General features: G+C 43.8%; 1 protein-coding gene across 1 annotated transcript in view; it reads left to right on the top strand.

The window, feature by feature from the left end:
- Positions 1 to 17,470, top strand: part of CDK15 (cyclin dependent kinase 15) — a 34,271-nt gene extending 16,801 nt beyond the window's left edge. The window contains exons 10-13 of the mRNA XM_031058661.1: positions 2,225 to 2,288; positions 9,251 to 9,299; positions 11,905 to 12,044; positions 17,361 to 17,470. Of these exons, the coding sequence (XP_030914521.1) occupies positions 2,225 to 2,288; positions 9,251 to 9,299; positions 11,905 to 12,044; positions 17,361 to 17,470 (363 nt within the window). The remainder of the gene's footprint in view (positions 1 to 2,224; positions 2,289 to 9,250; positions 9,300 to 11,904; positions 12,045 to 17,360) is intronic.
- The last annotated feature ends 7,093 nt before the right edge of the window (positions 17,471 to 24,563 follow it).

Raw genomic sequence — 24,563 nt, 5'->3', positions numbered from 1 at the left:
TTGTTTTTTCTGATGACATGGACAAGAGAGTTAACATCTAGATTTAGGGTGGATACACAACAGGTAAAACAATTGTCAGAGTATAATTAATTTCAAATAAATATTTGTAACACATTATCTGATTTGGCAAGGAATCTCACTAAAGGTCCAGGGTGGGGAAAAAAGAGAAGAGAATGAGAGAAGAGAAGAGAAGAGAAGAGAAGAGAAGAGAAGAGAAGAGAAGAGAAGAGAAGAGAAGAGAAGAGATCACTTGCCCCATTTGTTTTTCTATTGGAAAACAAAAAGAGATGCAAGTTTACAGGTTGGAAAAGTATCTTTTGTAATGAAAAGGCTCAGAAAATGCAAATATATATTCATATGGCATTCAGTGATTGGTGCTCTGAACACTTTCACTCCCCAATGCAGTAAAATGTAACATTTGCTGTAATCCTTATGTAGAAAAGTATAAGTACACACAAATAATTATTTGTTTCAATTCTTCACCAGAAGCAGCAGACTGCTGAGCTGACCCTGGCAAGTATGATTTTACTATGCACTGAGCTTACCCAGTTTCCTCTGATGCCTGTAGAACTGATGTTTGACAGCTCACAAGAAACCTTGAAGAATGAGGGCCCACTGAGCAGGGCTTCCTGGAAAGCTAACAGGATAGCAAAAAGAGAGCAAATTCTGGATTCAAGTTCAAATTCCAACTCTCTCTTTCCTGTGCATGCAGAGTTTGCTTTGGGCAGACTTGTCCTAGTCACATGATACACACACCAGTCAAAAGGCATCCTCACCCAGGGCTGTCAAATTACCCTTGGTGCAAGCCAACTTCCAATGTCCCCAGCTGGCTGAACACTGCAAGACACCTTCTCTTTGGGGAGCTTTCAAGCTTCCAAGGCTGATTTTACAGGTGATCAGAGACAAGAATCCTCCCCCTTAGTCTTTGCTGTGGCAGACTGAGTCCATAAACAGTTTGGAACCGTGGACCATAGCTAATGTGTGCCAGTGATGAGATGCACACCCTGCTTGTGGCTGTCTTCTCCAGGCAGCTGCAATTGTCACAGCTGTTTGCTAGCTGTGAGTTAGAAAAACAATCAACTACCTGATGCTTTATAACTGCCACAAGCTGGCTTTATAGTTCTTCCTTCTTCATGTATTTTTTCACCGATGCCTGTTTTCTTGCAATCTTAATACAAATTTTTGGGAGGCCAAGTTCCCCATGTCATATATCTCAGCTCACATTTTAAGAGACAGGAATTGTCTATCATATGCAAAGGGTAACTAATGTAAGACAAATCTAGTGTTGGAGAAGAGAAAGTGAATAAAAACCTGAAACTTTTCATGTTAAAAATTCACTGCCTTTTAAGGAAACCTGATAATTCTGGGTGTTGTCTGGATGAAAGCTTTGAATGATTGCAGTTAGCAGTAGTCATTTATACTAGCATTGCTCATGCTGTGAACTCTTCTTAAATATCTGGCTTTACTGCTTTAGCACACATCATCCATATCAATAGGCACAGGGCACTTTGCATGCATTAAGTAATAATAATAACAACACTAAACATCTGCAACTGCAGAAATCCAGATACATGCAACCTCACACATTTCAGCAACTAAAATGAAGTTGGAGGAGGCTTTACTGGCCCAGACTTTGCTCAGTGAGCAGCTGCTGCTGAAGCCCACAATCCTCAATAAAGGCCAAAGACACTGCTGAAGCTCTGTGTCCTTCAGAGTGAGGCTCTGCACTGCTTTCTAGCTCCAGCTATTAGACCTGTCTGCCAGATTTACTTTTTTACTTCAGAAGGCAAGGGTTTCTCTCAGAGCTCAGAGCCTGTGCTGCTGCTGAATGTAGCAGCTGCTGCCAGTGCAAGCAGGCACAGTGAGTCCCCAGTGCAGCTCTGGTGTGGGAGGACACCTTCAGCACTGAAAAGGGCTCAACTGTGTGACCCCTGGGCTGGCAAACACAGGCAGCAGTGGCACCTGGCAGTGAAGCTCCATATGCCTTCACGATGTTCCCAGCAGCAACAGCATTCAATCTCAGCAGGAGCCTTTCAGCTACATAATCAAGTGCTAAAATGTCAGTGTCCTTTATGCACAGTGGTAGATCCAGCACCAGCCAGAGCAGTGTGATTCTGGTTTACAGGAAAGGCCAGTCACTCTCCACTGAGAGTAATTCCTCCAACTCCACACCAAGGCCAAAATGGGCAGAAAGAGGTCATTGTTCTTCTCTCTCCTTTTGCAGGTATTGGGGGTCCCAACTGAAGACACCTGGCCAGGACTTTCCAAGCTCCCCAACTATAAGCCAGGTAGGATTTAACTCAGAGAAGGCTAGCTTTTTCTCAGAGCCACTAGCCACTCTGTTTTTGGGTCAGTAATTCTAATTACGAAAAGTCCTGTGCTTCAGTGTTACTACTTAATGCCAGTGGTGTAGGACCTACAGCAGGACTGGGATTGGCTTAGTTTACAAACAGAGGTATGTATGTGGCAAAGTTGCCTCACTGAGTGCTGGTGCATGTAAGTCTAATGGAAGATTTCATTGCTCAAAGTCTCGCAGTGTATTTAGTCTCCACTCCTCAGTGAAGTGGAGCAAAGGACCAATGTCTCCTGGTTTAGACTGGAAAAGCTGACAGGCACCTGGAGATACAGTTTATCTGAACTTTCCTTATTTTTATGGAGATTGGTTTGGGGACCTTTAAACCTCAGCTTTAAAGGTCACTGTCCCTGATTTTGATGTCGGCAAGGTGAGAAATCTGTGTGATTTACAAAGCTGGATTCTTTTATTTCCACATGAGCTGGTAGAGAAGTCTGTGTCCTGAACTTCAAAGGGCCAGTTGTCTCTTATTTTGATGTGGGCAGGTTGAGAAGTATGCTTTGAAAAGCTAGCTCAGTCACTCTCCCTCTCCCTCTCTCTCTCTCCCTTTCTCTCTTTCTCTTTTTGTTTAATGTTTTCTCCTGGGAAAATATATTCAAGTGTCAGTGAGGGGAAAATGATGAGCACTGATTCTCAGCCTCTCAGCAGGATCATTCTGTAAGAGAAATATTAAAGTGAAATATTAAAAACCCTAGAATGTGAAATTCAGCCATCCACCATCTAGCCATTCTCTCTCACTTATACCATAGGAGAGTGGTGGGGGGAGCCTGTCTATCTGGACAGGGAAAAAAGGAACAGGGGGGAGAGGAGGAGGGAGAAGACGTGCTTTGAGCAAGAGGTTTACAGGTTTAGTAGAGCATAGTAACATCTTTTCAAAGAAGTGGGTGTTGCTCTGTGACCCAGTCCAAGATGCCCCTCCTTTGATTCTGGTGCATGAACACTAAACAGCCCCCATTTTCACATGGTAGCCGAGATAGGCTGAACAATAACCCGGTCTCGAAGTCGAAAGGACTGGAATCTTTCACACAATTAGCTGAGACACATTAATCAAACCAGCGTGAAATGGGAATGTGTCGCTGTCCACAGCAGTTTAATTTGGATAGCAAGCAAGCACAGAGCAGACAGCTGGAGGAAGCAATTTCTTCTCTAAGTTGTAGAAGGCCTGGCTGGATAGTCTACAAGTTGAGATGAGTATTCTGGGAGATAGAGAAATGCTCATATGTGGGAGGAACTAATCACTAAGAAGTTTTTTTATGCCAGTCATCTGCTGATACAAAGCCTCAAACATACAAACTCTGAGTGATGATGGTTAGGTGCTATGTAGAGGCACAACCTAGAAATGCAAGCATTAAGGCTATGTTAGCAAAGAAACTTGCACAGACAACAAAGAATGTGAGTGCCTAGAACTGCTCTGAGTAGTGATTCCCTCAGCTCTGTTTTGTCTGGGCAGCAGTGCTGTCCTCTGCTGCTCTGGAGGGTGCCAGTGGCAGGGCTGGGAAGGAGAGGACAGACACCTGGACAGCAGGGTGATAACCCTAGTGAAGTTGAGACATCATAAGCAGTTTTCAAGCCTGACTTGCTTTCAGACTTGATAGAAAGTTTCCCTAGAGGACTCCAGAGGGGCAGAACTGACCTGTGCTGTGCTGTGATACTGGGATGCTGGTGCCTTTGTGGCTGGACCAGGCAGAAATGCAGGACTCAGAGGACACTTCTGTTGGAGCGTCCCATGGAGCTGGCAAACAGATGGAAGATGCTATGTCAGTGTTTGGGGCAATAGCTGTGTTAGCTGGAAAGGCAATATCCCTTTCCCCTCTTGAGAGCCTAAGGGGCTGCGAGCTGTTCCAGCCACATACGGGAGCCAGGCACTTGGCTCACCTGGATTACACAAGCCAGTCTGGACAGAAGGCTAGTCCAAAGTTGGACTATTTGCCCTACTCATGAACTAAATCAATTCACTTTTTGTTGAGACTGCTGGTAAAAAGACCATTAGTCTCTTTGTTTAAAGCTAAATGCCATTTATATGCTTCTGGGCACTTCCCTGCTCTTCCCTGAAGCACAAATGCTGTTCCCCCCCAGGACATGCTCAGCCCAAATACAATCTGTGGAGTCAGCCTGAGAAAACCTTCTCTCCTGAGGTTTTTCCCAGACCATTTGTGCAAATCTGGGTGCCTGGGTTGGTTCAGATAAGCAAACAAACTTTGGAGCTCTTCCCCAAATCTGATGGTTTGAATTCTTTTAGCTAGTGCTATTGATGTTCACACTGAGCACAGGCAGCAAACAAACAAACAGGTTCCTGCCCGCGGCAAGGAATGAACACGGGCAAAACAAAGCACTGAGGTGTGATCCTATTCTCATTGAAGTTGATGGCAAAACTCCCACTGGATTCAGCAGTGTAGGCTCAGCCCCAGACAGAGACTGTTACTGGAAGGGTTCCTGGGCCAGGTGGGTTAGTAGGAATCTTTGAAATGAAAGCTGGAAACCTTTAGATGTTTTCCTGTCACTGCTGTGGGCTTGAGCACATCCTCCTGCAGTCTGGAAAGGATACAGCATGGGCTGTGGGGTCTGTGAGTCAGGCACACACAGGGCAGCTGGAGGAAAAGCAGCTCCTCTACATCCTCTAGGGGCAGCTGGCAAGAGATGAAATGTGCAAAGGTGTTTTTGACTATCCTGTGCCCTGGTGTCTTGCACAACGTTCAAGAACAGCCTCATGCCCATTCCCTACAGTTTGTCTCCACCTGACTCCAGGTGAATGGGAAGGATGGGTGAGTAACCTGTTTGTGGCCAGCCCTACAGCTTGTGATGTCACCTTCTCTCTGCAGGAGAGATGCTTGGGGTAGGGAATTAGGTGCAGTCATAGGGCCTGCAAGCAGGTTGGAGAGCCATTCCCTGGAGAACATGAAGGACTGGGAGAGCTCCTGCCCTGCATCTCAGCACAGTTGCTGGCTGTCTCCCTGGCTCCCCGGGCTTACCAGCCCTACCCATAGTGACAAGGCTTTGCCCTGTGTTTGTTCATTTGTTCTGTTCCCTCATTTTGCTTCCCCTGAAAGAGGCAGTTGCAGCTCTGTTAACACTATTTTTGAAAGCTCTCATGCTGAGTGAGCTCAAATCCTTGCATTAATCTACTGCTGTGTTCATTTCACTGCGCTGAAAAGCAGTGAGTTTAAATCCCCTCTAAACACCATTGGTGACACCAGAAGGCCAGTGTTTTGATCCAGCCCCATTAATGGTTACACGTTTGAATCTAGACAGCAGGGGTCAAGGGCAGGAAAGGATTAGGAATCACAGCCCATGACATTAAGCTAGTGCTTTTGCCAAACTGGGAATGCTGGAGCGCCCAATGTACCAAGTTAGTTTTTATTTCCTTTTTCTGAAATTTGGATTCCAAAGAGTGCAGTGCATATCTATCTATAACATGATGAACTGAGAGTGAGCTTTACTCCTTGATTTATTGCACAGGCTGAATGATGAACTTGCCTGTGCCAGGTAATATCACCTCACAGAGGAGATGCAGGTTTTACACAAGGCCTTTTCAGATGCAGCAAAGACTTTCAAATAAAGCCTAGTTTTTCACGTATCTGCCGGCTTTGGTATGCTGAGTGAGATTTAGAAGCTTTGCAGAGTCAACTTGTGCTCCCAGGTATGTTTTCAGTATCTGTTGCGTTTCCAAAATATCACCAGCAGATGGAGGCAACAAGCAGCACGCCCTGAAATGCAAACTTCCCATGACATTTGTGAAAATGCAGATGAAGTCTGCATTCCGAGTGCTTTGGGGTTTTTTTGTAATCTCACTTTTTATGTTGATGTTTCATTTAACACATGGGATGGTTGAAAACTGAATTCTAAAACGATAAAATTTTTATTGTCATAATAAACTGCATGTGGCTTTGATCTCAAAGGGAAGAGCAGCACTGTAACTAATGTGCAATGTATGCTAGCCAGGGTGGAGGGAAACTTCCCATCTGTGTGGCAATGGGCACAGCCTGCAGTTTCCAGCCTGCCACACAGACAGAGCTCTGCTCCTGTCCTGAAGCCACAGAGATTTCACTAATGAGAGAAATTTTCTCTGTGAGCCTGCAACCCCACTGCCTTCATCCAGCAGTACTTGGCATCCTTTTTCTCTCTCTTCATCAATTAGGAAAGTTTAACTTTTGTCCTCTGGCTTGCTTGCCTCATTATCAGTTCATTAGCCACTTCCACCTGGGTTTTCAAATAGGAAGGTATTTCCTCATTAGCACACTCTACCTTGCATAGGGATAGAAAATAACAAACCTACCGTGCTACCTTTCAGATCTACTTGTACTGTTAAAAAAGCCAATCAGCCCTACACAATCCCATCATTTTATGTCTACATCATCATTGTGAGATGATTAAATCAGTAGTTCATCCACTTTTTTGAATGATCTAAATATTCTTTATCTCTTACCTTTATGGAGTAGCTGTTTACAGTGTTTTACAATTTTAGATTGCTCTTAATCTTACAGTAGGGAAAATATTTACTGCTCTGTTTTTACCCTGCTCAACACAATGGGGCCCCCCCCCGGCAATCTCTAAGGATTTGTCTATATGGGGTCAGTCAGGAGATTAATCTGAACTGATTTAAAGTGCATTAGTTAACTGCATTAAATCCTTGAGCAGAGACACACTGTTTTCTTACCCATATCTTCCATTTATAATCAAAGCTCTGTATACTCAAAGTGGCAAATTTGGCAGTCCTCACTCAAGCTGAATTCTTCACTGAGAGATGTGTTTGGACAGGGACAGTAGTTGGCTCACTGGCTCTTACACTACCCCTTGCAGATAATTATTAATGTACAGGTTACATAAAAGATAAATTTAAGTCAAGAGGCTTGCTCAAGACAGCAAACTTTATAATTCAGGAATTCCTCCCAGTTCCCAGAAAGCAAGCTTATATTTCTATTTCTAATATAAAGAAAATCCTATTTCCTTTTTGGAATGTTAATCCTGAAAATACACTCTGCAAAAACAAAGTGACATTTCACTAAGATATCATTAAAACATTTTGCCCTGCTGTTACCAACTCAAAATGCTTTTTTAAAATTCTGCCTTAAACTCATTAAAGAATATTAATGCTAAAATATTTCAGTACACTACTTAAATAATCTTGGCATTTTTACTAATATTTAATGAAATTGATGTATTGGCATAAAATGTTTTCGTCTCACAAATCAAATTTTTGTGACAGAAAGTTACCACATCTGAAAGTTTCTGGCCAGCTCTGTGAAGAGGCAAAAATTTCTACCTCATACAGAAAAATTTTTTGCCTTTCCAAACCATTTTTAAAATTGTTTTTCTTCTATTCTATCTGGAAATTTTACATCAGTAATTTATTTCTATAATTTTGTTATAGTCAAGGGGCAAAAAAAAAAAAGGAAAGGTGATCAGTGAAAATGTTACTAGTGATCCAAGAGGAGTGTTCTGCCAGTCTTGGTGACTTATTTAGGAAGGGAGTATTCAAGATGCTAATATATAACTTGTATATATTGGTGATATTCCAGTGCTCTGACATGTAAACAGCCATGAATCTCATCCTAAGTTATATTCCCATTTACTACTCTAGAAATTACCTTAGTATTTGGGTGTAGGAGAACAATTCAATTCTGAACTGTTACTTACCCTGTGAGAGGTTTAACAACCTGCTTGCCTGGTTTAATGGTGCAAGACTGCTGCTGGAAAGGTCAAGGGCTGGAAGTTCAGTCATTTGCACTTTTTCAAGTTGTCTGTGCATCAAGTCAGACGCAGGGTCTGGCACTCTGGAAATGGCCGTGCAGGCAAAAGCAGAGGGGACTCCCACCTGGACTGCAGCAGGCAGCTCCTGGCCCTGAATGAAGCGCCTGCTGCTTTCAGGCAGGCAGGGAGGGCAGATGCTCTGGAAGGGTGCAGCATTAACCCCAGCTGAGCTCTGAGTCTGCTGGCAGCAGACCAGTGGTGCTTGCCTCCTGGTGGTCTTCCTGCTGTGGGGAATGCTTGTCCAGGCTGAGCTGGAAGAGAGGTGGACACCACCCTTCCTGCTCTCCTCCCCATGACTAGAGTGCCACTGTTCATTCTCCGCTGTCAGAAACAGTGCTCAGCAAAATGTAGGTGGGTAGAAATTGCAGCCTTTCTGATTGCAAAAAAATCTTACTGTTCATCAACTCCACAGGGAAATTTTCCAGGCTTAAGCCATTCATTCGTATCTAAGCCTGAGAAAATTAATGCTTTACAATAAAGCATTTGAGGAATGTATTCCTCTATATTCACCACAATGTTTAGAAATATGTCCTTGAAAAATATCAAGAACACAGACTCCACAAAACTGCAAACTCTGCTAAGTTCCAGTCTGATAGAGATCACAATAATCAGTGAGTACAAAGCCTCCATGAACATGGTTAACTGGACAAACAACAAACTCACTGAGAGCTGTGGGCAAGAAGAGAGTGGGATCAAAGTGCTTTGTCTCCATCCCCAGTGTTACTGCTGCATCCATGTAGAAAAGCCCCATGTACCCATGGAGGCAATATGTGAAGCTCAGCAGCCCCTTGGAAAGTCAAGACAATTGACTGGGGATTCAGGCCTGCAAACTTCTTTTTGCTTCCTTTGTGTGAAGGCTTTAGGGACTGATACTGCTTTTATTGATGTCAAAGCTAAGACTCACACTGTAACAGGGGGAGGTCCAAGGCCTGTACTCACAGATATATGAAAGGGTTACAGAACTGGAACAGCCTTATTAAGATCAATGCAGGTACTCACGTCCTATAGGAATAATGTATATTTATAAATAATAAGATGATAGATTCTATAGGGCCCTTTGAAATTCTGAGCATATTTTTTTAGGGACTCAGAGAATGGGTTTTGGCTTGATTTTCATTTAATCTTGCGAATGCATATTACACTTTCTAGAACGGGTTGCTTCCAGAAGACCTCAGAGACTCCGAGTCATCTGTGACAGGTAAGCTACCTATAACAGCCATGTCAAAATTGCCTCTGGGTTTATTTGTTTCTTTGTGCAATCATTTAACTTGAAATGAGCTCTTTTGGCAAGCTCAGGAAGAGCAGGGTGGCTCTGTAGTAACAAGCAGATCTAACATCAGTTAAGCAACTCATTTTGAGAGATCGCAGCAAAGGTAGACACATAGTGGGTTTATTATTCTCAGAGGAGTAGTGATTATTCTGAGATAAGCAGTGATTCAGTGACTTGGTGTGCAGCTTTCTGTGCAGCACAGTTCGATTGAGAAGGTCATACTTTCCCAGGCCCTTTTGCCCAGACTGAGGGCAGACTTCACACTGTCCCAGTTATCATTTTTGAAAACACACTGTAGGAATGTTGCTCAACAGCAGTAAGGAAGACATGCTAGGACAGCATTTTCATGAGACAATGAAATAATCTTGTGATTAGCTAGGAGGGGAAAAATCACATTCTTAGTGGCCAAAGCTATGAGACAAAGGACATGGTTACACACACAGCTTGACCAGACACACCAGCACTGGTGAATCATTCCCTAGTGTGCTAAGGGAAGGGAGTGTTTTTTCAGGCACATACAGACACACACAGACACACAGAGAATGTATATATGTATCAGTGAAAGAAATTTATAATCAAAGTGCCCTAACCTAGCTGAGGAGTCATTCAAATCAAATCCCCCTAAACTGATTTTGAGGCACACAGCAGGTTTTATAGATATGTAGGAAAAGACAAGACAGGATTTGTCCTCAAGATTGTGTACATGAAGATGCCAGTAATCAAATATCCTTTGAGGACATAACCGAATTTTTCATTGCTGTTTATTATCTGTTCAGCTGATTGCTTGGGATCCAGCACTGCTAGGAGGGAAGTGTGCTGCTCTTCAGAGCAGGATTTCCCAGATGCTGTTCTAAATGGCTGAACAGACATGCTAACGTTTTCAGCAAGGCACAGGTTACTGAAATGCCAGCCATTGTCACGCACAGCTTGAGAAACACAGAAAGCTCAATATGTCCCAAACCCTTATAATGCAGGTCCTGGAACAGAACAAATCCTCTCTCAGCCTGAACAAAGAAATAAGTATATTCCTTGTGACTGTGCTATACTGCACTTCTGCTTTTTGGCCATAATCCTTTGACAGACCCCATTTCAGGTCAAACCAAGGGGCTGGCCTAGCGCCTCCATGGCAGAGCTCTGGGCTGAATATGGGCCAGCTCCAGCTCTGCCTTAGAGTCCTGGTGCTGCCATGGCCAAAGAACTGCCTTGGAATGCTCAGCTTGGGAGAAGGAAAGAGCTGCTTCATACAGACCACTCAGCCATGACTCTCCATGGACAATTAAGAAATCAAAAGGGAGCTCTCCACAGAGCTTGCCCACCACCAGGAAGCCTGAGCCATGGTGGGAGGCACAGAACTGTGTTGCTGCCCAGAGTGGGAGCCTGCAGCAGCAGAGACCACGGGGCAGAAGGTCTCCAGCAAGACCCTGCCATGGCAAGGGCAGCCTGTCATGCAGCTCTAGCAAGAGGCCTCAGACAGGATGCTTTGGCTCCCTGTCCCATCCCTGGTCCCCAAGGAAGGGGACGTGAGCTGTTTTTCTGGAGGTGAAAATTCAGCAATTATCTACCACAGTGAGGCCAGATACCTTCTACAAATTTGTTCCTCAGGGTCTCTTTCTCTCCCTCCGCCTTAGTGTTTTTTCCTCTTCTTTTATATTTTACATTTTATCTCCTCAAAACAAAAATGTCAGCACGTTGAATATCCTGTATAGTGAAGGGGAATGCAGGAGCAGGGAGATCCCAGCCCCTGATGTCACTTGGAGGGGAAGCACCGCTGGGGGCCAAGGGAGGAAGCACAACAGGCCATGCTCTGAAGCTGAAATGTGATCAGAACAAACAAACAAAGTAAAAGCTATAAAACTAAATGACTATTTTTATTTGTTTCCTTGTTGGTTTGTTTTTGCTCTTCTACTTCCTTGTCCCCAGCTGTGTGCTCCTCTAGGGAGCAGCCACTTGGCATTGGTATTTGCTGGGCATGGAGCATATGTGTATTACATTTATTTTAAGCACTCATCCTGAGAAACAGATTCTTCTCTGTGAATCCCCAACACAATTTACAACCAGCTGCACTACTGGTACTGGGGTAGGAGAAGAGGAAATGGTATTTTCTTTAGGTTTATTATGTTTGACCTCTAGTCTTCTCATTGGGCCAGTCACATTATTTTTTACATTTGGATTGTCACTGTAAACTGATACCACCAAACTCTGATATTACAGTTACAACATGTGAAATATAGTATCCTCAGCATCATTTCTCCTTTCACTTACAATCTTCTTTTTAAATCCAGAAATTCATTTTCAAAATTTGTCTGTAAACATGAGTTTGAGCTGAAATCCTGGATGCATATACCCCAACATAGTCAAACTCAGATGGAAAAGCAAATGTCCTGCAAAGCTGTGTAGCTGGGGTGGGTTTATGCAGCTCCCCTGTGTCCCTCCACTATCTCTGCCTCAAGCTGAGATGGGCTGGGTCATGTTCTGGTTCCAGCTTTCTGGCTCATCCTCATCTCCTGTGCTATTTTTCCTGCTGTTTCCCTAGGATGAGCAGGGTGCCAGCAGCAGAGAATTTGGCCTCCAGGATGCTCACAGCCTTCCCTCGAGGCCGAATCTCTGCACAAGATGCGCTTCTTCATAGCTTCTTCAGCCCTCTGCCTCCTCAGCTCTACCAGGTTCCTGCTGGTAAGTTAACTCTCAATTTCATCTCATCAAGAAAGAGCTGCTGCACATGCTATTTACTGCAAGTTTCCTCTCTATTTTGAAAGTCTCTGCCATTCACCTGGATGTCTCTCTTTTCTGCCTGCACTCCCTCCCCACTACTATAAGATGCAAAGTTTACATCCTGTGGCAAATTTGACAACTTGCTTTTCTGTTTTCTTCTACTTGACCATTGTGTTAATACTAGAAGGGGACCTTGATGGGCTGCTACCATGGCCCTCTGCAAAGCAGTGATGTATATGCTTTGACAGGTCATCTCTGCCCCATTCTGTAACCCCAAGGGCCTGGACATTTCCCCAGCTCACACTGTGTGCTCAGTGTAACTCACCCACTGGTCCCTCCTGATGTCCTGAATTCCCATCTGCTCAGCATGGTGTGCTAGCCCCAATTCCCTTGGACTGCTCCTCCCACTCCCTTTTGATGTTGAGACAGCTGTTCCTTGTACCCTGTCACACCAGTTCTCCCTCAGTTTTACCTTGCTCCCTTCTCTAAAGCACACAGCTGCACACGCAGTTGTGCCTCTCCTGGCCTGAGCTGACAAAAAATACAGGGTCTCCCAATCTGCAGTTCTGCTCCTCACTAGGGAAAGCTCCCTCCTATCGGGCTGCAGGCCAAAGGGACCTTGCACTCCCTGTTGCCTCCTGGGCACCCTGTACCCTAGTTAGTTTGGTGGTATTTTTTAAGATAGGGGCAATTAAGAAAAAGCCTTCATGGACTGTGTTGTCAAGCTATCGGAAAACCAAATTTCTGGCTCCTGCGACACATCCCAAGTGGAGAAGCAGCCAGCTAGCATCTCTCCCAATCCCCCAAACTGCTGCCCTTCAGAAGGTGCTCTGTGTGTGTATGTGCTTGAGTGAGAGACATCTGCATTCCTTTTCTGTTCACCCAGCCACAGAGCACAAATCTACTTTGACACTTTTAGAAAAATGAAAAGATGGAATCTCGCAGGAGCCTGCCTGTGCCGGGGGGGGAGGAGGGGAGCACGCACAGCAGGAGGGAAGTTGACTTTTCTTTATACATATAGGGTTTTTTCCATGCAGAGTTTAAATTATGCCTGATAAAAGGAGTTTCGTGGATGTTTCAGTTCTTTCAAACCCTCCTGGCTTCCTCCCAATTAAATGAGGTTTGTCAAAGCCACAGGGCTCTGCTGCTGCCAGAGAGGCGGACAAGCACTTCCCGCAGTGACATCTCCAATCCCCAAGGGAGAAGATGAAAGTGTCAGTGCTGAGAGAGAGAGAGAGGGAGAGAGAGAGAGAGAGGAAAAAAACAGGTACAGAGACAGACAGTGTGAGAGAAAGGGAGAGAGTGAGGAGAAATAGAAGGAATGAGAAAACAGATTGGCATAATGTATCAGTCTCCCCGATATGCTGCCAGTGAGGGGACAGATTCCTTTCACCTGGGTTTAGGCACCATCCCGTATTTATTATCCCAATATTGCAGCAAGAAGTGTCATGTGGACAGGAAACTGTATGGTGTTATCATAGCAACCAATGGGCTGAGAACAGAATCAAAGTGCACAGGGCTGAAACAAGTACAGTACGATCATGCAAGACCATATTCATGAGTGACTCATTAAGCCGGTAAAATTTAGTCTATTCTGAATAATTCCCCATGTAGCCATTCCTATTGCCATAATTGTTTAAGACATTTGCTCTCTTGTGTCACTTTGGCATAACACTCTTTTGGAATTTAACTGTATCATTTTAAAATTCTTGTTGCTATGATAACAGTGCAGATTTTAAATATATTCTGTTCCCACTTTGTTCTGGAGGATGCTGGCTATTAGTTGCCATCCTCTGAAAGGGAAAGTTGGAGCATAAGGGCACAATGTGATCTGGAGATGAAAGGTGAAAGAAGAGGGGGTTAATCCCAAGGTGTGTAAGAGAGTAAGAGGGAAACAACATTTGAAAAAATAGAAGGTTCTCATAACAAATTATTCTCTGTTTTTATGAAATAATTGTATCCATAGCTGTCCTTTTTATAAGTTGTTTTGACAAGCTGGAAGCTAGAGGATGTTTTTCAAAGGTCAGTTCCTGGGAAAAAATAATTGGAGAAATCACTGTTTCGAAGTTAAGTACCCCGCCAAATAGCATGTTTCTGATTCCTAGGGGGAATGTTAATGGTTAGAGGCTGGCTGCTGCCCCTGGGAAGTGGGAAAGGGAGCACAGGGCTCTTTGCTTCCTTGAGAGCAGCTCCTACAGAGTGAAACAGGTTGCTGTTGCTATGCCCATCTGAGCACAAAGTGCTGGGAAAAAAGAGTAGCCCGTGCTCGAAGGGAGGAAGAAGGTTCTCTGTCCTGTAAGTGGGGCTGGCCCATGGATGGGCCTCTCCTACAGCTGCTCATTCCTGTGCCTGTAGCTCTAGGATGGGATTCCTGAGACCTGGGTTCAAACCTCGCTCATCTTGGTGGCCTTAATTCTACATGTGCCACCAGCACCTCTGCATATAAAAACAGAGAGAGGTGCAGAGGTTTCTTCAGCTTCCTTTCCTTTAGGCTAGTAGCCTAAGGGGTGGCAGTGATGACTTCTGTAAAACCGGAGCATTTGCTGTCCTTTTTCTGGCCAGAGCAAATCCTGAGACAATTATCTTTGTGCAGTGCAGCCCTGCACTGCAGCAGCTCTGATAAAACTTTGTTCTAACCCTTTGCCACCTGCTAAAGCAGAATGTTTTCTGTCCAATTAATCCCTCCTGGAAGAAGAGACCCTTGAATCAAGAAAGCATGAGCTGTGCTCTCAACTCAGTGTCAGTCCTGAAGTGCAAAAGGGCCTTCTGAGGAGGTATCTCACTCTGTTGTCAGACAGGTCAGACACAGTAACAATTGCAGCTTATTATTCTTAGTTATAGATTTGGTTTATTTTCCCTCTCTTTTTCCCTCCAATGCTTTAGAGCAGGCTTGCAAGAAGGGAAGGTAAGCAGTGGGATTTGGGGTTATCAACAATGCACTCCCAAGAAAATACACTGCAAGAAGAGCTCTAGCCAAACCTCACAGGCACAGGGGGCAGGGAGGCCTGAGCTGGCAGCTCAGATCCTTTCCCCACCAGACCAATGCCCAGTCTCAGGAGAGACCTTTCTCTCAGTGTAGGAGACATTCAACCCAGGCCGTACCCTCAGCACAGCAGTCAGTAAATTCCAGTACATGCTCCATCAGGATTGTGTGTTGCATGGATGGGATCTCGGCTTTGACTAGGAAGTACTTGCTCTTTTGGGTACAGTTGGTCTCTAATTGTTATCTCCCCCAGCAACACAAAATCTGTGCACCAGGTGATGAAGATACTGCACCATTTCTCCTGAAGCAGCCCACTATTCAGCCTTTCAGAGACAAGGAGGAGGAGGAGGAGGGAGGCTTGATGTTGACAATCATTTTAATGTCTGTTGCATCTAAAGTAAGACAGAGCAAGTCAGTAAGTGTGGGCAATGAGGAGGTTAAGGCTGCAAGCCATTGCCTACTAAAAATCCCATTACTGTTGGGATTAGCCAGCGCTGGTAAATGTTATCATGGGGGACATATAAAGAAGAGCTGGCTTTCATCATCCCTTGTTTGGGTTGGCTCGTTTCCCTCAGTTCTCCTACATAGCTAAAAGGTTCATACAGTCACTTGATTTTTTTACCACTCTGCTTTGTGACCTCTGTACACAGCAAACAGATATCCTTCACTGTAAGTCAGATACAGACACCTAGAAAGTTCCTGCCAGGTGTATGAGTCTGGTTTATAATGTGTCTTAACACAGGAATAAACCAAAGCTGGTGATGAGCAGGAAATCAGCTGCCTCTCCTAAGCCAGAAGCATTCTTATCTGTAAGGTGATAAAACAAATCTTCACTTAACTCAGGAAACCGCCCCCCTTCACCTGGTGTGATCCCCACAGCGGAAGATGTGCTTGTCTTCATACTGACAGGACATGAAAATTTTGTATTGTGTCATTAAGCCACCACCCTAGGAAAGAGCTGTTGCAACATCACAGCAGATGCTTGCCAAGCGCACAGGGCCCTGGACATGTTGCCCTGTTGAAGCTTTTCCCTGCATGCTGTCCTGGGGCAGGCATTGTGCTGGGCACTGCTTAGGAGCATGGAGCAAAGGGGAAGATGGGAAAAGGGAAAATTTCCTTTGCTCAGTCCCCACCTCCTGCTCTTGCAAAAGCAACTGGCGCAAAGTTTGGCCCACATGACTTGTGGAAACAAAGTCCTACAGACATGGATCAAATGCTCTGACTCCCATTGATCTCAGGCCAGAGAATCTCTATAAAGGTCTTATTGTTCAGGGAGACAAACCACTCTTGGGGGGAGTGCTGTTAATACCGTTCGTGGAGGCAGACACTATTGCATCAGAGGTTAGCAGATGTTTTTCTGTGTTTTGTCTAATTGCAAGTTATAGCTGAGGTTTCTTTAACTTCCATTTTCCCTTTAACACTCTTAAATGCAAATCTGAAAAGATTTAGTTGTCTTGTTTGCTGTGAAAAGACATCCAGACTGGAAGTCTCACATAGTCATTTCCCATCCTCAGGTGCACTTGTGACTTCACCCAGTTATCAGCAGAAAAGAGTAAATAGGGAGGTAGTGATCAGATTTCTAAGGCACAAAAGTTAAAGCTAAGTTTGAGATTGTGACAGCAAGCAACCATGAGCATAGGAACTCAATTAGCCTGAAAGACAACTATCTCATTATCTTTCCTAAAATGATATAAATACATAAGAATATAAAAATTTAAAATAAACTCTCTATTGACTGTCTAGATGACTGAATTTCACTGCTCAATTTCTTTAAACACCCACTTTAGTATTTATTTATTCTAAGTGTGAAGCAGCTACGATAATTAGACTGTCAGATTTGGTAAGTTAATGAGGAGTCACTGGAGTGGAAGGTTTTGCATTTGTGAGATTGCTGAAGGAGAGAAGCTCTGTGCCTTCGCTCTATCTCTTTTTTCTTTTTCTTTTTTTCCCCTCTGCTGGGTGGGAAGGAGAGAGCTTGGCAGTGTGCAGATCCATTTGAATCCTTTTGATTAATGGGTTGCCTTCCTACCACTGTTCTACCAAATAGTATTTTGCTGGTTGCTCCAAGAAAAAGAAAAAGAAAAAAGAAAAGAAACTGTAGATGAGATTTCTAGAGAAGAGTGTCTAGATTAAAGAAATCATTTTCCAAAAACAATCAGAAGGAATGCAGCTGTAAGAAATGGGATCTTGAATTCGTTTATATTGCAGCTAATGTCACAGGAGAGCATTAAGAAAGTAGCACAAGGAAGGAAAAGAACCTTTTTGCAGCTTTCTTTAACCTGATTTTTCCACAGGACAATCAGTGCTCACAGTTCCAGGGGTGAGACTGCAACCTGAAATCTGTGACCTGTTTGCTTCTTACGGGAAAGGCCGTGTCTCAGGAGGTTTGAGCAAGTTTTGGTAGAAACCATGGATGACTGAATAATTGTTGGGTAAGCATGTAGTTGCCATTGTCAAAGCTGTTGCCATCACCCTTAGGACATGAATTCCTTCGTGTATTGAAGGTGGGAAAACAGATTTGATACTCAGGGCTGGATGATCTCATCCAGGGTGAGAACAAAGTGGGAAATCTCATATTCAGAGAGAAGAGATCAGGAAGCCAATGGCCCCCAATGAACAATATTCAGTGGTATCATGGGATGTTTGGATTTGTTTTGTCATATTGCCAAGTCTCAGACCAGTGCCCTTTCCTCCAATGCCTCCCCAGTCAAAGTATTGCTTCATTTCCCCATTGCTTAAACTGACCAAATTGCTTTGTTCTCCTTTGTCCTTGCCTACTGAGTTCACATTTCATACCTTGTTTTGATTTCACACACATTGGAACCTGAGCAGAGCTAGGCAAAATCTCCTTATCTTGTAATATCTTTGGTTTTAATTAATCACTATTTGAATGTCAGGTTTCAAAATTATGCTTCAGCATCAATATTTTTCATCTTTTTGTTACAGAAGACCAAAAGGTCAGTTAAAATCACTGTTATTAAAAGAAATTACCAGAAAATATCCTTTTATTATATCCTGTCTCTTTGTTTACTTTGTGCATTTGTTAGCAGCACGTGTCCTGTCAGTGCCACTGCTGGGTCTGTGCTTGCAGGGCAGACCTGGAAACTGATTTTGAGGCCAAATTAGTTTGACTGTGTTATTGTCTGCCAAGCTAAGAGGCAGCCTTAGGATAGCAGGACACACCTCAGCTACCCATCTGTGCTTTCAAATGCATGTAGATGGCTGTACCTGCTATAGGATCAGGTCCCAGCACTTAGTGCCTGGTCTCACAGCCTCTCTACCCCTTCTGCCCACATCATGTAGACAACAGCAGGCAGAGGGGCCAGCCTGGAATCCTTTGAAGAGAGACCTGAAATTGCCAGCGCTGTGACCAGATTGGGTTTTGGAAGCAGCTTGAATGCCTTCCCTGCTCACCTGCTCAGCTGAGTGCAGACAGGATGGCTTTTCCCTCTCTGTGATCAGAGAGGAACTAATCCTGCCAGAAAAGCTGGCTGTCAGTTCCACTAAGGCTTCTGGGGCAACTCACTTGGGGAGGGCACTCATGCGTCAATGTTCTGTGAACTTGGATTTGGCCCATTTTAAGTGATTTAGGGAGCATTTCACAAATATGTCATTTAAAATAGTGAAAGCTTGCAACAGTAGAAGAAACTCTTAATATTTTTTGTTATATATTAACTTGTCCTCAAAATGATTGTGTCCCTTTTTTCAGCTGCTTACAAAGCATGCTAGACAAGCTTAAATTCAACTCAAGTTTTCTTCTGCAGTTCATTGCAGGAGAACATTCTATATGTGATGGTGTTCATATTATTAATTATCTTTTTTAAAAAGGCATCTGGATTCAGACATGCAGGCAAGGTTACAGTAATTTTTTCTGCCATTTCAATAGGCTACCAATGGAAAGCAGGGGCTTCTGTATACTTTTTCAATGAGAGGCAGATAGGCATCTGAAGCACAACAGCCTCACGTTGGCACATGAGAGAATGGAATTTCCTGGGAACATAATGAAACTGGCCAGCCTTCCTTCCTTTGCCAAGCTGACTTAAGTTACAAAAATAGACAAAACCAAAAAACTAAACATACTAAGCTCCATCTTGAATCCATGGGCCCTGAGCAACACAACAAGGGGCAAAACATCATCACAGACTCCTCCTTGTTCTCCTTCTGGTTTCGGGAAAAGATGAGATACTGTCAGTTGTCTATCCCAGGGTGATATACACTCCATGCCAACACTCCACCCATTTTCTGCCCTATTCCACCCACCACTTTCCCTCTACCTGCTGAGGAGGAACATATGGGTCATTGGAATCTGCTACTGTTCTCATTCTGCCTCAAAATAAATATTCAGATATCTAATGCTGCACCTCCTACATGCATGTGAAACTGTACCAGCTAAGTGCAGTTGAATCTACAGGAAGAGAAAAGCCTGTTTTTAACCAACTTTTGACAAGCAGAATAACTGAAGGCACTAGTCCTGCAGAATATTTGTAATTGGGATTTATTTTTCCTTTTGATTCAGGACTTAGGCCATGGATTTTTCCCCTGATAGAGTTCCTCTGCAATAGGTGCAGATTGTACCCTCTCTTACACCAAGGACCTTTGAAATAACTCCTTATATTGACAAAATGAAGAAAAGTCTTTAAGATTATAAAACAATGACACAGTTTGAGGGGTGGGGTGTGTGTTTTTCAAAAGTCACCTTTCAGTAGAAGGGACTTAAATTGTGCAGATGTCCTGCCTTTTGTTTTTCAGAAAGCAAAGTCAGAAGGATTGACTTGGCAACGAAGAGGTAACAGCACAGTCTGGACAGTGGACTTGCAGAATATACTCAGCCATGTGTCACTTAATAGAGAGCTCCTGGACCAGAAGATCGATGTACAAACAGGACAGATGGGGACTGACAATTGAAAGAATGTAAAGGCTCATCCAAGGCTTACAGAGACCTGTCATTCCTGGGGTATGCCTACAATCTCCTTCAACAAAAGAGCTCCTGAGGGAAGGAGGGGATTAGTCAAAAGTTGAGTGAAGTCTCCAGGGAAGATGGTTTCTTGGATAGAGTTGTCAACAAAAGGAATTGTTTAAGACTATTTGTGATAATTTCCTAGAGGGAGCTTCTGCCATTACTAACAGGATTACCAGCATACTGGTTCCACACCAGCAGAGCATTAGACATATGCATTGCAGACTGGTTGCTTAGAGGTGAATTCAGGGGTCTTATACAGCATCCCAAATGTGTGCAGGTGTTGATGAGCAGAGGGGAGATGGCAGAGAATTAAGATGCAGCCAAATGCAGTTCATTTTTGGTCCAGCTGTTGCAGAGAGTCCTGGCTCATTAATAAGTTTCCACAGTGTTTTAATCTCCTTAATCTCAAGGCTGCTGACAGAGCATAAGAAGGAAAGCTAATCTGAGGTGAGTACTGATGGGGATACATGGAGAAATCAGAGACCTCTGTCCCACTGCAGTTACTGTGAAATTTCTCATAGAATTCTTCCTGGAAGAATTGGGAAAGCAAGTGATTTACTGTATTCAAGTACTAATCTGCTTGGTTTCAATTATCTCGGATACTTTTTCTTAGCTCTGGGACATAGAAACCAGTAGCCTTGGTGTAACCTCACAGTACATCTGGGAAGAAAAGGAAGACAGAGATAAATTACTGAGGTGCAGACATACAAACCTTCTTGAATATTTTTATCCCTCTGAGTAGTGTCACTGGCATGGCTGGGAGAACTCTGAGCAAGAATTATGCAGAGCTTTGAGGCACTGGAACAAAACCAGTCAAGGAGCCATGGGTGGCAGCCATAGAAACAGCTGAAAGGTGGAAAGCTGAAAGGAGCTTTCAGCTAAGAGAGCTGCATTTCCAGCCCCACTGCAGTCCATCATTTACCTAACACACACTGCAGATCTGGGCAGGAAGCAGCACAACAGTTCATGTTCCCCTTTGCCCTTGCTACAGACATAATTTCAGGAATGTGTAGATTAGCTACCTTAAGGGGAACATAGACTATCTGCAGGCACTGCTCAGTTAAGAGGACAAGATTTTCCTTAGGTTATGTTCCTTAAAATTCTCTGCCTTGATGAAAAGGCAAGCTATGTCCCAAAAGTCTTTCTACCTCTAGATTGCATGGACTTGGATCTCCCAAACATCAGCCACTCTCAATGAGCTGACCTCCCTTTGCAATACTGAACAGAGCAGCTGTACATGATGCCCAAGTTGGGATGGAGGTTGTTTTGCATTGCTTTTGCATTCTTGGAGATGTCTGGACTAAGAGCAGTGAAGAAGCAGGATCTCCAAGGCCTGTACTGGGGTGGTTGTGGCTGAATGTCTGCTCCTAATTGAGAGCAACTAAATGTTCAAGATATGTTAAATGAAAGGATTTGTTATGCATGGGCAGTGAGGGATCTAATGATGAGAACTGAGTCACTTTTCCTCATGGTCTATCCAGAGCATCAATTGTAAATTTCTTCTGCCCTGGAGCAGTGGGACAGAATGGCTTTGCTGTTTTACATAGCTGCCACCACATAATGGCCATGCCATTGCTAAATTTAGCCATATGCTAAATTGCCAAAGAGTCGAATGATACCTTATAATTCTGTATCTAGAGGGGCAGAAAGCCAGGATGACCCTGGATATGCTGCAACCCAGCAGTCTTCTGTTCATTAACTCAACATTGTAGGCCCAATGCCTAAAATATGCCAGATCAGAGAGAAACTGACTCCAAACCACTCCTCTCCTCAACTAATGGGAATACTATTTACATCAGGAGTACTGTCTCGGTAGATTTTCCATCCCCTGGCCTGCACAATCTCAGGGGCAACAGCCTTAGGGGAAAATATAAGTGTCAGAAAGAGTAGGTAACAAGAAACATGTCTGAATCCATGCACCCAGTTAGTGCCACCCAAAAAGGCACTTCTGCTTCCCCCATTTCCCTCCCTGCTTCAAGCTTTACAGTCTTTCTCTTTTTCTCTCTGTCACCTTTGTAAGCCCTTGAAGAACTGATTTAATTCACTAAACAGATGGAAGACCATGAACTCTTTTCCTGAGTTAGTTTTTCATTGTTTTAGTGAGCTGAATCAGATTATGCAGGGAGAAAAGTACCAGACTTAATCGTGGATGAGTGGGGAGTAGGAAAGGAGGAGGTGGAAAAATCCATAAAGTTCATATTCTCTTATCTCCAGCCTGCTCACATCTAGTTCCTGTGGTGTGATCATCCCCTGTCACATTTGAATGTCTGATGTTGTTTTGAGATAACTGAATGGGTTCTGGCAAGTAAGTGCTCAGTACTGCTGTCATTTATGCGGGCCCATCTCAAATCCAAATGTTTGCCGTTGAACACCTCACAAGAAGTCCCAGACATTAGGAGAGAGGTGCAGGACTGACCTTTACTTTTTTTTTTTTTTTTTCATTTTTTTCCCCCAAAAATATTTTCTTTTGGCAGGGACAAGATGCTTTGGTAAAACAGGTGAGAGTTTATAAAGTGCATGTAAATGGAGATCATTGTGCTTAAGGGTCATCAAACTGTTCCTTCTCACCACCTAATAAAAATCCAAAACCAAATCTGTGGTTTTTGAGAAATCTTTTAACATCCTCCTTTATGTTAAGAGAATTTAACATCAGACTTAAATATTTGCTTTAAAAACGTCTGGAAGTAAATGAAATAACTTCTTTCCCAGACAAGGATTCTGTTTTGTTTCAGCCTGGAGCAAGTTTGTTGGCCAAATTATATATGTCCAAGAAAAGATCCAAGAGCTTTAAAACTAGCAAACCCCTGTCTGCAATGGTGCAAGTGGGCAATGCTCTTTAAAGTGTGTGGGGGGGAGGGAAATGCCAGGAAAATCCCCCTCACAAGCCACAACTGCATTTGGGGAGCCCAGATGAAAGCTCTGATGCGGGTCATGTGACAGGTGTCACTTCAGTAATGATATTGGGGCAGAGATAAAAGTCCTCGCCGGCTGGTCATGTGACATCGCTTCATTACTGGCACAGCAGGTGGTCGGAGAGACTCAATGCCTTTATTTTTTATTATTTTTTAATTTTTTTTATTCTGTGATAATGAGAAAATGTTTAAACTTCCATCCCTGTGTTTAAACACTTCTTCATGCTGACAGCAGCAGGAGATCCCTTGATCAGCTGTCAGATGGGAAAGTGCAATTTTTCTGGAAAGTAAACAGCGTGTTTGCCAGTTGGAAATCATTTTCTGTTTGTTGGGACTGCTAGTCGTGGTGTGATGGAGCCATGTCACAGCATCTGACAACTCGGGAGTGGGGAATAGAAAACAGGCTGAGAAATGGAGTTTAGACTCTGCCTCTGATAACAGCAGCTTGAGATTTTTGACACTTCGTTATTGTTATTGTGTGGAAAAAACCACAACTTACGGGTTGCTATGAAACTTCTAAAGCAGCAGCTCAGTGCCAGTGTGAATGTGTGGGACCTCCTAAAAGAAGCTCCTGCATTTTAATAGAAACTTTCCTAGGAGAAAAGCAAAAAGGACACAAAGGAGATGAGTAGGTGTGGAGATGTGTGGGGGTGAAGGTGGTCAGATCTCATTCCTGGCTTGCAAGAAGAAGCAAAAAAAAGTCTTATTAGAAAATTTTACATGGTTCTGATGTCAAGTAGGGTTGGGTAACCCAGTGGGAATTCTAGGTACGAAAAGGGAGGCAAATGTGGTCACAGGGTCATGCAAAAGAGTTCAACCCCACCCTGAGCCTAGCTGAAATCAGAGGTGTTATGGTCTCCTTCGGAAGTACCCTGGAACCCAACTAAGTTAACTTTAAATGCTAATCACATTTTAAAAAATTTTCCTGTTAGGCAAATACCTTCTCAAAGTCAATTCCTGTTGAGAAAAAGGAGGTACAGATATTACACACATAATTCTAATTAAAATTAGGGTATGAATGTGCCTATGCAGAGCTATACACAGCATTTTTCCTAGGCAGACACAGACAACATCTTATGTGCAGAATCAACAAATCAACCTGATTTCAACACCGGGAAAGTTAATTACTCATAGCACGGCTCGAATCACTAAAAAATATTTGCAGCAATTATGTTACATGAAATCCTTGGTAGCCTCCCAACAAATGCTTTCCTCTGCTGGCTGCACTGCAGCATTCTGCCTCTTCCTAGAGATCCCAAATAAAACACCGGCCGGTAGCTCACCGCACCCCGAAAGGCTGCCCTGGAGCCTCAGTGCCCGGCTGCAGCTCCGCTGGGCCGCTGGGGCTGGGGGCCAGGCTGCAATCAGGGCCTGGGCACGACCAGCAGCAAAAACCATCCCAAGCGAAAAGATCAGATCAGAATCTGGCCCCCGTTGTTAGCAGTCATTAAAAAACATTGCACTTTTAATAGGAGCTTATTCAATTAGCAGACTAACAGGCTCCATCAGATAAACTGGGGATTTCCCCGGCAATCTGAGTCACATACGCTGAAGCTGCTCTGCACTCCATGGTTAACCCTCTCCACGGAGAACCAGTGTGAAGAGGCCAAATCCCAGGAAAGGGT

This window comes from Geospiza fortis, unplaced genomic scaffold (assembly GCF_000277835.1).
Source record: "Geospiza fortis unplaced genomic scaffold, GeoFor_1.0 scaffold112, whole genome shotgun sequence".
NCBI lineage: Eukaryota > Metazoa > Chordata > Aves > Passeriformes > Thraupidae > Geospiza > Geospiza fortis.
This window is presented reverse-complemented; position numbering and strand designations above follow the sequence as displayed.